The 14,964-nt window shown below is 53.7% G+C and overlaps 4 protein-coding genes across 4 annotated transcripts; 1 reads left to right on the top strand and 3 right to left on the bottom strand.

The window, feature by feature from the left end:
- Nucleotides 1–2,430: 2,430 nt before the first annotated feature.
- J4E93_006738 (uncharacterized protein) lies at nucleotides 2,431–5,348 on the top strand (the record flags this gene model as incomplete). The annotated part of the gene is made up of 2 exons (XM_049344649.1): nucleotides 2,431–2,575; nucleotides 2,629–5,348. The coding sequence occupies 2 exons, from the start codon at nucleotides 2,431–2,433 to the stop codon at nucleotides 5,346–5,348; spliced, it is 2,865 nt and encodes a 954-aa protein (XP_049198303.1).
- Nucleotides 5,349–5,850: 502 nt separating this feature from the next.
- Nucleotides 5,851–7,023, bottom strand: J4E93_006739 (uncharacterized protein; the record flags this gene model as incomplete). Its single annotated transcript, XM_049344650.1, has 2 exons — nucleotides 5,851–6,798; nucleotides 6,865–7,023. The coding sequence occupies 2 exons, from the start codon at nucleotides 7,021–7,023 to the stop codon at nucleotides 5,851–5,853; spliced, it is 1,107 nt and encodes a 368-aa protein (XP_049198304.1).
- Nucleotides 7,024–10,555: 3,532 nt separating this feature from the next.
- Nucleotides 10,556–11,704, bottom strand: J4E93_006740 (uncharacterized protein; the record flags this gene model as incomplete). The annotated part of the gene is made up of 1 exon (XM_049344651.1): nucleotides 10,556–11,704. The coding sequence occupies one exon, from the start codon at nucleotides 11,702–11,704 to the stop codon at nucleotides 10,556–10,558; it is 1,149 nt and encodes a 382-aa protein (XP_049198305.1).
- A 1,015-nt stretch (nucleotides 11,705–12,719) lies between these two features.
- J4E93_006741 (uncharacterized protein) lies at nucleotides 12,720–14,570 on the bottom strand (the record flags this gene model as incomplete). Its single annotated transcript, XM_049344652.1, has 1 exon — nucleotides 12,720–14,570. The coding sequence occupies one exon, from the start codon at nucleotides 14,568–14,570 to the stop codon at nucleotides 12,720–12,722; it is 1,851 nt and encodes a 616-aa protein (XP_049198306.1).
- Between the last annotated feature and the right edge of the window lie 394 nt (nucleotides 14,571–14,964).

Here is a 14,964-nt window from a genome sequence, read left to right on the forward strand (position 1 = left end):
ACATATTGTCACTTCACGGGGTTTCCGTCATTAAAAGTCACTCATCGAGTATGACAACCGTGACTCAAGAGGTGCTATGACTGCGATGCAATCGTCGAAGTGCATGGACGTTATACAAGCCTATACCCTGTGAGAAAACAGCGCATTCCAGTGTTGAGTACATGATCTTCGATAGCCGCTGTGAAGGCACTCGCAGATTCGAGTGGTAGTGTTCGCGCATCATTGTGGCGAGTCGTGGAGATCACATTCGCCCTTTCGATATTTACATGCACATGTCGCCGCCAAAGACTTATCCTCAAATCATGCGATGAGCCTCTTTCGCTTGCCATCTCTTTTCTCTAAACGTTCCACCCCGACTGTTCGAGATCTACCTCTCATTGTGACCACTCCACATCAACGCCTGAATGGATCATTCGCACTCCGGTAAGTGTTCAATACGGGAGCTATCACACTTGGCAAGCAGCGCCTCGTAGGGTTTCCAGTGACGATCGACTATTTTGGTATTGTCGTTGATGGAGGTTCCTGCCTTCTGCCGCGATCGAGGTATGAAATGGTAGAAGTTCCTGAAAACTAATAACCCGATCCGGCCGCTACCCTGGAAGTCAGGGATGCAAGTGAACTCTGCGTCTTCTTCCTCTGTCGATATGATGTGTTCTAGCGAAACTAACGGCAGTGTCCAGTCGCGCTCGAAGATTGGCAGAATGAATCGTAATAGAAGTCGAGTCGGGACCTGGCGCACCAGCTTGGCAAACTCTTGATCATCTCGGACCTCATCTCCACGAATGGTATAGCTGCGCAGGGTAGGGCATAGTTCGGGAAAGCAGACTCCTTGAGTAAATAATGTAGTCAGATCCTCGTCGCAAATTCTGTCGAGCACAATGCACAGGCTCGTCAAATGTGATGCCCGAATGCGGAAGTCGGAAACTTTTCGGGTCCTCAGTGCAAGTGTTAGATGACGAAGGTTGTCGTAGCTCAAAGGAATGAGGCTTTCAGGGATGTCGCCAGTGTGTTTGAAATTGTGTTGGTGTTCACTGGAGAGGAGGTACATAGATTCGAGTCTTTCTGCCAAGTGTGTATCTCTGAGGACGGTTTGAATGATCTGTATAGCTCATCAACACATGTAAAGGACCCCCAAGCAGATGATGGAGGTAAAATGCAGGCAAGTATTCAAAAATGACCATTGGGCGGTTGAGGAGTCGGACTTACGTGCATAGGGTCAACAGCCTCGCTGTAAACCGTGCCGACCCACGCCTTTTCACCTGCATCATTAAATGTAAGGCTGAGGCTTGCGATGACACAAACCAGATGGCGGATCTTGGGGGCCAGGCGAATGATTGCGACCAGTGTTTCCGAGCGGGTATCTCGAAGCCATGCGCAATGCGCATGAAATTCGTCTCTTCGAGAATCGGCGATGACACTCAAGTGATGCGTGTAGCCTTCTTCCGTGAAGAGATGGTAAGGTGAAAGAGTTAGATATGTGAGCCTAGTCGAGATTTCAGGTAACTCGAGAAGGGCAGCTAGGTTCCGCAGTGTCCCTTCTTGGCACTTTGTTGGGAGATCTTCCAGGATCCAAACGAAGGTCTGCCATGCCGCCGTACGTAGACGTCGACAGGTCAACCGAATGTTGTAGATGTCGGGCCTCTCTTGTTCGCTCCAGTAGTCAGGGTCGAGACAAGCGAGGTTTTTATGACGCTGGCGAGGTATGAGGTATGCGAAGATGTGCTCATGGAGTTCCAATGGCAGGGTTTCGAGGCTTGTCATGACGAGGGAGGGCTACTTCGGTGATGGCTACCGGGCTGAGCCGTTTAGACTACACAGAACTTTGTGAGTGACAAGGAAGATAGTGGCTCGATGTGAGAGGAGTGTCAGAATAAGCTCCAAGCTGAGGACGTTGCAGTGCCTCAGGTATGGCGTGCAGATGCAATGCCGGAGTGCGGCACAGCCCTGCTGGCAGAGTCATCATGCCAAGAGGTGGCATGTAGTTTGGCGACTGAACTCGATCGGATCTCGCAAGAAACGCTTTCTCGGATGCTCGAGCATTGACGCGAGCTCTAGGTAGACGAAGTCGAGTGGAAGCCGTGGAGGTCATGGTGAGGTGGTAGTCACGTGGATGATGATGAAACAGGGTTAGACATACGGGGAGGCAGCTGCGCATCAGCTCGGATCAGCAAACATCACGTCGGCCATCCTCACGCGTCGAGACATCTCCAATAGGACGCCCAGCCTCGCTCGAGTCGCTCCTTCCTCGCGCACCCTCGCACTCCCTCGCGCACTGCCAGAAGCACCTCGGGCATCGCGCGCATCTTTGCGCCTGCCCTCTCTCCGCCGTCTGCACGCCGCGCCGCTGCCGGTCGTGGTTCCCCAGGCCGAAAGCCCGTCCCACCGCCGCCCCACCGCGAGTCGACGAACTGCAGCGCCGTCACCACCATCATGTCCGGCCCAGTCGCAGTTGCCCGCCCAGCGCAGCCTCCTCGCCTGCGCCGCGAGTCTCAGCGCCCGGGAGTTGCGCGCACTGCTACGCGCCAGTCCAACATGGAGGACGAGGGCGCGAAGCACGACGAGGCCAGGAAATATGGTATATTCACTCTTCGCTACCGCTTTCGGCACACGCGCTAACATATCTCGCAGTCTACACGCAGCAAGACATCCTGGCCAGGCACAAGGGCAAGCCGCCGTCGCTCCGTGTATACCTGCACCCTAAGCACTTCCGCCTGAACGACTCCCAGGAGACGCTGTCCTACCAGTCGCCTATGCGCGAGCTGCTGCAGGCCATCCGGAACAAGGAGGTGCCTCACAACATGGTCGAGGAGCTCTACGAGTTCAATACGCCTTGGTACGACGACTGCCTCATCGTTGAGGTTCACGACTACCGCTCGGCCGGCGTCAAGCCCAAGGATGACACCAACAGCACTGGCGAGGCCGGCACGAGCGCCTTCTCTATTCATAATTACAACAACTTTATCACACCCTCTCCATTCGCACCCTTTCCAGCCAAACAGGCCGATGCGAAGGCCGCCCAGGCCAACGCGCAGAGCAAAGACGGAGAAACCAAAGAAGACAAGGAGAACATGCCCGCTCCTGGTCAGAACGGGGCTCTGACCAAGCAGCCAGGCATCGCTAAAGTCGGCACAGTGGTACTGTTTCCAACGCAGCAGTCGCGATTGGCCGACATGCAGCTACTGGCCACCACGCCGGTACCAGACATGGCTACCCTCAAAAGAATGCAAGCCCAGGGCAGAGCTGGAGGCATGCCGCCGACTCCCATGACGGCAGTACCCTCCACGCCTACCTTTGCGAACGGCCCAAGCCCGAAACGCCAAAAAATGGTCCTCGATGATAGCAACGTACACGAGTTCGAGGCCGAGTTACTGAGGGCCACCTGCCCACCCCTCTATTTGGAGCCCACCAAGAGCTTCGGTGAATCGCTCGCACTTATGGATGCCATCACACATCCGAACAACAAGAACCCCGCCCCTCCACGCAAGACTCGCAAGAGGACCACCGCCGAGCTGGCTGCAGACGAGGCAGAGGCTCAGGGTCTACAGCGCTATATGTTGGCGGGCGACGAGTACCAGAGCAATATGACGGCCACAGCCGCCGGCAACGACGACAACGCTGTGCGCGCCGCTGCCAACTCCCAGACATTTGCCCGCTTCAAGACCATTGCTAACATCCGTGCAAACCATGAGGAAGCCGACCGGAGGAAGAAAGAGGAAGACGCTCGAATCGCTCAAGCTAAACGCCAAGCGCAGATGGAGGCTGAGATCCAGCGGAAGAGAGAGATTGAGAGCAGACAGCAGGCCGAACTCGCGGAGCGTCAACAGCAACAGGCTCTTCGCCAGCAAGCACATCAAGCACAACTGCAGCAGAACCAGCAGCAGAATGAAGCCTTGCGAGCCGCAGCCGCAGCACAGCACCAGATGTCGAACGCGGCAGCCATACAGGCTACTCAGACACCTCAGTCGGCTACACAATCTCAGTTTTCGCCCACCATACGCCAGCAAACACCGATGACCGCCGCTGCAGCCTCGCCATCACTTGGTGGGCAGGCTGCGCATCAACTTGGTGGCACCCCGATGGTACCTACCGCTTCGAACCAGGCCATCAACAGTCCTGCTCGCCCACCATCTGCCGTCTCTAATCACCAGAACATGATGCGCTCCGTCAGTCAGCAGCAGAACTTGAGTCGCACAGGCACACCGCACATCGTACAAGGAACGCCTGTAATGAATGCCTCCATGCCGAATCGCAACATGACGCCGACCCCGAGTCGCATGGGCCAGGGCAGCCCATCTATGGCCATGCAAGGGCAAACGCCAATGATGATGCAGACACCTCAGCCAGGTCACAACATGACGCCTGAACAGGCTCAGCAGATGCAACAACAGCGTCTGCAGCAGCAACTTCGCATGCAGCAAATGCAGCAAACAGGATCGCCAGGTAACCAGCAGCAACAATTCCAACAGCTGGCATTCCAAAAGGCTACGCAGCAAATCCAGACTCAGGGAGTTCCGCAAGGCCAGAATCCGCAGGCATACCGCAACCAGCTCGCGCAGCACTATTTCCGCCAATTGACCCAAAATCAGCAGCAAAGTCAACAGCAAATGGCTATGCAGAATATGTCACCTGGAGCAGGCATGCAGCAGAATGGCATGCCCAATAATCAAGGGACCATGACTTTTGCTAACCTGAATCTCCAGCAGATGCGCGCGCGCTATCAGCAGCACAAGCAAACGGTCATGCAGAACTACGGCCAGAACATTCCTCCCCAGGTCATGCAACAAATCCACCAGATGGAAATGCAAATCAAGCAGCGAGAGCAGCGTGAACAACAGATGCAGATGGCACATATGCAGAACAACATGGGCGGCCAGATGAACGGCGGCCAAATGAACGGCATGCAGAACGGCAACACCCCCAACCCCATGCAAATGCAACAGTACCAGCAGATGCTCCAACAACAACGTGCAAACGCCGCAAACAATTCTCGACTCCTACAAATGCGACAACAAGCCATGGCAAGCGGTGGCCAATTGCCTCAGGGCATGATGGGCAACATGAATACCATGAACAGCATGCAAGGTGGCGGCATGCAGGGCATGAACATGGGTAACATGGGCAACATGGGTCAGGGTATGAACATGGCGCAAATGAACCAGATGAATGGAGGCATGGGCGGCATGCAGGGTGGACAGATGAACGGTGGCATGCAGGGTATGCAAGGAATGCAGCCCATGAACCAACAGCAGATGACCCAGATGATGATGATGCGTCAAGCACAGCAACAAGCCCAACAATTGGGACGGCAGGGTGGACAGCAAGGCGGAGATATGGGATGGACCGGGTAGTGCCTTTGCCAGTCTCCCTTTCTCTCCTCTCTCAGCTTGCCCGCATCACCCCGTCTTCTTTCCTTGTTTGACTGCACGCATCATCACGGACATTTGGGTCACCAGGCTGTGGGATAAAAAGGTGTTTTGGGCGCTGGGAAAAGTGTTTGGTGTGCATTCTTCTAAAGATACCCCCGGTGTTGGGTTGGTTACTTATCTTTATTATTACTTACGATAATCACGGAAACGGCATGTTTGGGGTGCATCTGGGGATAACGGATTGGCATAATGGGTGGGTCTTTGGACTTGTCATTGTTATACTCCTGTAAGACTTGTATCAGACATTCCATATGTCGTTATGACCTTGGCGGCCTCTTCCTGACGTGCTTCTTACAGACAATCATGGTACGCGTATGCTGTACACTCTCTGTCGTGTCTTGCACTTTACATCTTTACTTCTCACTGACAAGTTTAGTATACTCATGCTGTACACCCTCGGTTATCACCTGCGTCTTACATCCTGTCAATTCTTCCCTTTGCCTTTGCCCTTACTCTTGCCCTTCTTTCCACCGACTTTGCCGGCCTTCTTCTCCTCTCCGTTGCGCTTTCCGATAACCTCCCCACTCGCCGTCTCGTACCCATGCGCGAACTTATACTTGCAGTCCCCACACGCCGCCGCCCCTCCCAAGGGACACGCAAAGAAGTACAGCTTCACATCCTTGACGCAAAAGTCGCAGGTGGCAGTGCCATCGATCCGGTGCCACCCCAGTTCTACACACTCGGATTTGGCATCAGGTCCTGCACCAGCAGCAGTCTTTGCGTCTGTGTGGAGTTGTCGCGCCCATATGTGCGCCAGGCGGACGCGCCGCTGTATGCGTTGACTCTCTGCGTCGACGGTCTCGGTAAAGAATTGTTGCATGTACGTTCGGACCATCAATTCTTCCACCTGGCGCGCCTTCTGCTCTGCGAGCTTCTGTTGTGCCTCCAGTGCAGCGAGATACTCTTGGGCCTTTCGCTCTTGTTCAAGGCGATGTTGCTCTCTGACTTTTGCTTCGCGCTCTTCGGCCTCCTTTTGGCGTTGTTCGTGGCGCCATTTTCGGTAGATTTCTCGCTCCTCTTCTAATTTCCGCAGTCGCTCCTCAGCTGCCTTAGCTTGCACTTTTGCTGCACGTTCTGCCGCTTGACGCGACCTCTCTTCTGCAAGCTTCTCCTTCTTCTCTCGAGCAGTTCGCTCAGCATCTGCACGAGCTTCATCTTCTGCTTTGCGTTGTTTCTCCCCCGCCTGGCGCTGTTGTTCCCTCTCCATACGCGCTTGTTCCTCTTCAGCTTCGATGCGCTCGCATTCGACTCGGTATTCGTAATACGCATAATCGCGGCGATAGATGTTCCAATTTTCCTGGATGTCTGCGTATCGTGTGTCGTATTCGCTTCGTGCTTCAGGATCTGCCAGTGTCTCGACTGCCTCTCGCACCTATTGTCCGTCAGTATCTCATCATGGTGCTTCATCGGTTGGTAGACTTGCCCGTCTAAACTCGACAGCATCTATGGTTTCGCCTGGTGCCTTCTTATCCGGATGATATAGTAGCGCTAATCTTTTGAACGCCTTCTTGATCTCTGATGTTGTGGCAGACTCATCTAAACCTAAGTCGAAGTAGTGGTCGCGCGTTTCGGGCTCTGTTGGCTTGAAGTTCGGCATTTTCGAAGATCTCGCTCTCACTTCTGATGACACTCCTCGGCGCGTGAGACGTAGACTTTGTACGCGTCTTGGGAAAGTTACAATTGCGGTACAGAGGATGCGACGCGATGGAACGAGAAAAAACGACGGAGCCGATGCAAAGTGCGATGATCCTTTAATCGCGTGGTGAGTGGTGAAGTCTCAGACGCGCCGCAGACGTTTAGGGAAGGAAGGGACGACGAGGCAGGAGCGACCGGGTGTGCCGCACAGCGTAGTGAGAGAAGAATGTGAGAGGCGAAATCCCAAAACATCTGGGCAGCTCTTTTTTCGACTATCGCGCTGCGAACTATTTCCGATACCACATCCTCGTCGTCTTCGTATGTCTAATCTTTTTCTGCAACTGAAAGACACCATACAACAACGCCTCAGCCGTCGGAGGACACCCCGGAACATATATATCCACAGGAATAATTCTATCCACGCCCCTGACCACACTATAACTATAGTGATAGTACCCGCCACCATTCGCGCAACTTCCCATGCTGATCACCCATCTGGGCTCAGGCATCTGATCATAGCACTGCCGAACAGCAGGAGCCATCTTGTTGGTGACTGTGCCCGCAACGATCATAACATCTGCCTGGCGAGGGGACGCGCGAAAGATTATGCCTAGTCAGTCTTGGTCGTAGCGCGGCGTGGAGCAATGCATCATTTCGATGGCGCAGCAGGCGAGGCCGAAGGTCAGTGGGTGGATGGAGCTTTGTCGAACCCAGTTGAGTATTTGATCCGTGGTCGTTCTGGAGTCTTTCAGTAAGTGTTTGAGTATGTCTGGGAGAGTGGCTTACAGGACGTGTTCCACTACACCCCTGGGTTTGGCGACGGCTGATGGGAGGAGTGTCTCGCTGCGCTTTTCATTTCGCTCTACGGTCTCGTGGCGGTGGGAGCTGGTAGACATGCTATCAAATGATGCATGGCTGAGTCGAGGACTTCTGAGGTGAGGTCTTGGTGTAGATGCTGGGCACTGTCAGTTGATTGATTCAAGATGGAAAGAGTGGCATGATACCGAATGTGTAGTAGCTTCTCTGACTTAGAAACCTTCGCAGCTTTGACATGGCGACATAAAGTATTTGAAAGAAGCAGACTCATTCTTGCAACAGGAGTGCTGATACACGATGGTATGGGGAGAGCATCGATGCTGTGTCACGTGGTCGGCCCTTTGCGGTAAGGTGGCCGCAGTTAAAGCCCACATGGGCGGAAAGCCCACATCCTGAAACCCCACATTCAACCTTGGAAAGCCCACATCATGGGCGGCCGCGTCAATAACGAAGAGCCAGTCAATGCCAGACGCTATCGATACGGACGCAGGTAGCACATCCTATAGATGTAGCACGTGCAACAAGTTCTTTTCGAGTAACAGCCACCTGCGACGGCATGAATCGGCTCGTGAGTTCACCATGCGAACATGCCGCTTAAAGCTTACTTAACGCCAAAAAGATACTCGCAATCGTCTAAACACCTGCAGCTTCTGTAATCGCACGTTCGTCCGCCAGTAGGTTTTCGCCTGTGTTGGGTAAGCTCGTGAGACATTGACGTTGACCTTACTTAGCGACGTCCTCAGAAGACACTCAAAGTCATGCCAAAAGCGAGGCGAGCACGATGAGATAGCCTCTGCCAAACCAGGACGACGAAGCCGGCTCAGAACGACCGAAAACCATGCACAGCTGTTACACGAATATGCGCACACTACCGGTGCCAGTCATTTGAGCCGCGATACCACGGCTGGAGTGGAAAACGCTCAGAGTCTTCCTCCCTGTCCCATCACATTCCTATATCAATATACAGACCCTCGTCGCGAGTCGATACTCAGTGCTTTCATCGGCGATCCATTGACTGTACGGTCGTCCAGAAGTCAAGAAAACAACGATGCAGACCATCAGCTTTTCGACAGGGATGTGGCACTCTTCGGCATCTTCTCAGACTTCTTCGTGTACAGCGATATAGACATCAGTGCTTCGATACCACCGGCACCCGGGAGACCCCAGACGACCACGCTTCTCCAACCTAGGATCGACGAGCTATGTTCTCAGCTCTTTATTTATAGCCAAACATGTCGAACGGCACACTTCAATCCCGAAGGCGCTTTCCCCGTGGTTGCCGCGAAAGCAGTCTTCACAGCAGAAAACTTCGAAGAGTGTATCTGGGCTTATTTTACCGTCTTCCATCCCCAGCAGCCACTCATTCACTGGCCGACATTCGATATGCAGAAGGTCTCGTTACCCTTGCTCCTTGCTGTCGCCTTTGGAGGATCGGTACATTGTACACCCACAGACGGCGCCCTATCATCTCGTTCCTTCTTCCATCTGGCCGAAGATTTCATCTTCGAGCATCTACGCGATGTAGTCGCAAAACCCAATTTCGGACACGACCCTCGCGCTCTGGAAGCAGTCCAAGCTGCATCACTCATAGTGGCTCTGCAGAGTACTTTCAATAATGAAGCCACGCGCAGCCGAGTCGAAATATCTCGACACCCAGAAATTGTCGCTGCAATGAGATCGCTCAAGTTACTCGAACCAACTGTCACAGTGAGGTCTCAAAACCAAGTACCGGAGTGGAATGCGTTTATAGCCGAAGAGTCTAGAGTGAGGGCTGTACACTTCATTTTTGCTATGGATTGCATGGCCACCTTTTTCTTCAGCTCGGTACCCAAAATTGCTATAGCGGAGGTCTCCCAGACGCTGCCGTGTAACGATGTGCTTTACGATGCGGCTACGGCGGAAGATTACACTCGTTTGCGCACACAGTCGAAACGCTTAGCGAGACCGAAGCCTAGTATTAAGCAACTGGTTTCTGCATTGATGAGCGAGGACTGGTCTGATGAGCAGAAGAGTCCCCTTATTGACGTCCTTGAACATCGACTTCTCATGATCTGCATATTCGGTAAGGCTATCCTTCCCTTTTCCCATTGTAATCTACAACATTGAGCTAACACATTCTCGCAGCATTACATTCCATCGTATTCGTATCGCGAGCCACTCTTCTGGCTCCGATGGTACACGCTAATCTAGTCCGTGCCACGAAACGCTGGAAAGAGCTGTGGGATGCTCTGCACGCGAAACGTGAAGCAGAAGAACAAAGGCTACTAGGCTTTGTCAAGCATGGACTAGAGATATGGTGGGTGACATGCAAATATCTTGAATTGGCACATGTCGGCGACGTGCAGAGTCGCTATATGTCTCTCGCTCCGACGGATTCTTTGGTCCATCTGCATGACTTCTTGAAGCGGTATGCGAATTGTGTGGAGAGGTAATGTGGGTAGATCAAGACAAGACTGTAACGAGAAAAGCGCACTGCGTTATGATCACTTGACACTCGTACTTTCGCCTTCGTACACGCTGAATATATAGCCATCGCTGCTTTCCTCACGCATCCATATGCACAGAGACATGAGCGTGTAATTGATAGTCTTGAAGATGTATCATAGGTTTATTGGTGAGAAGTACACTACAGTACCTTTCCCATCAACTCCCATTCTCCCATTCCACCCTACAACCTCCTAAACAAACACCAGGCAACCATCCCGATTACCAATCCTCTCATCAAGATTAATCTCCCTCATCCTCCAATGTCCCTGATATTCCAACTCACCCTCCAACCTCTGGCCCCCATCCGCCAACCTCATCCCCCTGGCCGAACTCCCAAACCCACCACCCCCACGACTGCTATTCCCACCCGGGACCTTAAGATTCTGCCCAGGCCAAATCTGGTCCGGGTTGGTAATATTGTTATGGCGAGCGAGGTCCTCGTAGGAGCAGTGCGAGAAGCGTGATGCAATGGCGCGGAGCGTGTCGCCTTGTTGGACTGTATACGTGTTCTCGCCGCCACCGCCGCTGGAGTTGGAGCCCGACCAGCGGAAACTGCCGCCGTCGTTTTCGAGGATGCGGTTCAGGGATATGGAGGAGGATTGGTAGGAGCCGTCTGCGCGGCGGCACTGGGCGTGCAGGGTGTAGTCGCCATGAGCATCGAGACGGATGTCGCGCGAGGAGGCGCTGAAGTTGCCGCCGAAGTCGCCTTGGGAGCGCTGGTTGTTGGTGTCTTGGTGGTGTTGAATGGGAGGGGGACCTTGGTGTTGCTGGCCGTACTTCTTGCGCTTTTCTTCCTCTTCTTCTTGCTTCTTCTTCTCTTTGCGCTCGTCCCATTTCTCTTCTACGGCGTCTTGGCCTTTGTGTCCCGCGAATGCTCCTGCGAGGGCGCCGATTACGGTGCCGGCTACGCCGTGGCCGGCTTTACCACCGAGAGCGTGGCCACCGTAGCCTCCTGCTGCTGCGCCGGCGAGACCTCCCATGACACCACGGTCACCCTCTGGGTCGCCCTCGCCGCCGTATTGGTTCTGATGACCTTGGTTCATCGAGTTGCGACCGGAGTTAGATGAGTGGGCTGCCGCAGAAGGGAGTTGTTGGTATTGAGGAGGTGCCGCATCGTAACCTCCTTGTTGACCGTAAGCCTGAGGGCCTCCTTGACCACCATAGTATGCGCTTGCTGCACCATGGGGCTGTTGTTGGTGAGGAGGCTGCTGGTATCCACCGCCGCCATTGTAATTGTCTTGTCCATAGCTGCCTTGCTGTCCATAATCACCCTGTTGTTGATAGCCGCCTTGCTGACCGTATCCGCCCTGGTTGTAGCCGGAGCCGTCGTATCCAGACATAATGTTGTGTATGAAGGAATAAACTTAGATCTTGATGACTAGGTTACAATAGGTAAGGTTGAGTGTATCGCGAGTTGACTTGAAGATCGAAATTCAGCGGGAGCGGGAGGGTTATTTAAAGTTGAAGGTAAGGTTCTCGACAACGTCACACTGTTTGGCAAAGCACGATCCCCGCCGAAGTACCACCTTCTTATTTATACACACCCATGACACAACAAAGGGAAAGTCGCGACTGCAGTGAACCAGCCACAGTGTCGTCACCGCCACTTTTCGGCGCCAATGTGGGGATGCATTGTGTATTGGGTTGGCCGAGGGTCCACTTCCTGTGGTGTCGGCCAATCATGGGCGCGCACGGATAGGTCGGCGGTGTGCCCCTGGCCGACTAAGCCACATATCGAGACCGTAGGACCGCGATTACGTGGACGTCCGAACAATGGAAGTGGGGGAAGTGACGACTGAGTGGGCTTAGCGATGATGAGAGAAAGTCTGGATCAGTACCCTGATCAACACCTGAGGCTGAGCAATTTACCCTTGTACAGATCAGTGAACACCAAGAAATTAGGAGTTGCAGTGCCTGAGCAGATGAAGAAAATAATGAAAGGACGAACTCTTGGTAGATGATATGCTACTGTTATACACAAAGCTACGATAGATATCTATCAAGACCCGGACACGCTAATAAATGCATCGCTCATAAAACGCCGATCAGAGATTCAAGGAGAGACATGACAAGTATGAGACGGTGACATATTGGACAAGAAGTAAAGCATTAAGTAGGAGGTATTTACAAAGAAGTGAACAATGTGGGAAATAAGAAAGATAATGTTTTGGTATAGTTATGTGAGTTCTCGACTGGGTAATAGTCGAGAGAGATGATGTACAATGAACCCGGGTGTGACTTGCCCAAGGCGGTCGAGCGTAAGCGTCGTGCACGATGCGGTGCGATAGTAGGCGATGAACAAGGAATTTGTTAAGCGTAACGTTGCCAACAGTATCGTACATTGACCAAGGCCTCTTAGTATGTGAAGGCCTCCTCAATGAAATCAACGCTACCTTGCGTAAGGAACGGTCGAACCGCATGTCTTACGCCATCCGCCATACCGCCTGATGCGCACACTGTGACAGCCATAGCACCTACACGGTTCTTGACCTCTTCTTCGATCAAGGCCGCGTGTTGCGGACGACCACTGTACATCTTGACTGTCTCACTGCTGCTCTCAACGCGACCCTTGGGTCTTGAGATGAAAAGCTTGATGCGGAGACATTGCTTGCGACCCTTCATGCGGAGGACCTCGTCCATCCAGGGCCTGACCCACTCTAGGCAGTCGGATGTGGGGACTGTCCAGATGAGGACTATTCTTTGTGTTGCGGTGGTTCCGTTGTTGTAGCCATTGACGAGGTGCTTTAGGTACATGACTTGGTGAGTAATGCCTACACCGCCAGCAAATAGTACTGCGGTTCCGTATGAGTCGAGGCTGTGGTGGCCGCCATATGGACCTTCGATGAAACCAAAGGTGGTGAATTGCTCGTTGGGGCTCTTGCAGGCCTTCTCGTACATGTGACGGGTAAGTCCAGTACGCGCACGGCAGACCAGGCTGATTTGCTTTGACTTTTGGGGACGGCCATGCATCGCAAGGACATCGCCTTCGAGCATGGGCAGTGTCATCTCCTTGGAATCTGGGGTGAGTGTTGCAGCCCACGCGACAGAGAAGGGATGCGAGGACCAGAGGGAGAGAGCTGGCATCCACATGTGTACGTGGCATCCTGGGCGAGGAGTCCACTCGCGGACCATGTTGATGGTCAGACGAACAGCCTCTCCGGGCATGGCCTCGACAGTGATTGATGATCTTTGCCTGAGGCCGATGCCGTAATAGAGGATTGAGGCCCATCGGCAGACCCACTCGGCACCCCAGAAGAAGAAAACCAGGTGCATCCAGGGAACTTGCGGGAGGCTGTGCAGCTCCAGATGCTTGTAGAGACCGAGAAGCGCAGCGATGACGCAGAGACGGTGAATGTTGAGGAAGGTCTCGTAGAAAGCGTGGCGGAATGGCGACCATGCCTGGATACCAAGGAAGGTAAAGGCAACGGTTCCAACCATACCCCAGCCGTACGAGCCTTCGGTGTGGAGAGCAGCTGTAACGGCAGGCCATCCTGCTGCGAGCTTGGTGTTGTACAGCCAGGCAGCAGTGTGGACAATGGCTTCCGCAATGGTGATTCGCGCAGCCCAGCGATGGAACAGGTTGAAATCATCGTACGAGACTTGGAGGAGGGTGATGAGTGGGTTGTTGCGGAGGGCGAAGAGAACGGTGGGGATGAGGTTGAGGGCAGCGAGTGTTCCTGAGCGTCCACGGAGCGCGGCGAGGGTCTCCTTGTGGTCGAGCACCTTGTAGGGGAGAGCCACACACCAGGCGACGTTCAGGGCTACGTAGATGACCAACATGATGGTGTGCCATCTGCCAGGCAGCGTTCCGTTGTCGATGGCGCTGCTGATCTGAAACTGAGCGTTGTGCTTCTTCTTCCATAGGGGTGCCATCAGGACATGGCGGTTGAGCCACGGCCACCAGCTTGTCCGGTTGACTTCCCAGTACTTTTGCTTTGAGTTTCCCATGGCGCTCAGATGGCGGCTGTGTTTCCACCACATGTTTGATATCCGGAGGAGGAGTAGGATACCTGAGATACCAACTAGCAGGTATAGGAAGGCGTCGACCCACATGTAGTTGCCGACTTGGTCGACACCCTCCAGACCGTACGAGTATTTGAGATCTTCAAACTCAGCGGCGTCCCAGTCTGAGAGGAAGTGGCGCTTGGTCATTGGCGCGGTCGGTTGGGCGCCACGGAGGCGGAGGAGATATCTTGTGAGAGACATGTCTCGGGTATTGTGTTCGGTTGTTGAGTAGTACAGGTCGCTCGCGAGTCGGTGCTCACGAGGGTTGCTAGCTGCAGGTTCTCGGGTGTGCGAGGCTGTGTGATGCGACGCGATCGGTGAATTGTTGTTGCGCACTACCAGGTGCTATTTTCGGTGACGGTAGGTTCTTGAAGCAGGAGTAATGGCGCGACGTCGTTGTCAATGGACCTATATCCCACGCGCGCTTAACGAAGCGGCAGATGTTGACAGTGTGGGGCGAGGGTAGGTCGTGGTCACCGTGAATACATCACAATGTGTCGTGAAGGAGCCGGTGTGTAGGCACAAAGGTTGAGAGAACCGACAGTGCGCTGCACGTCGAGGTGGTGAATGGGGTGGTGTTGAAGACGAGACGCGG

This window comes from Alternaria ventricosa (genome assembly GCF_023758065.1).
Source record: "Alternaria ventricosa strain BMP 2768 chromosome Unknown scaffold_11, whole genome shotgun sequence".
NCBI lineage: Eukaryota > Fungi > Ascomycota > Dothideomycetes > Pleosporales > Pleosporaceae > Alternaria > Alternaria ventricosa.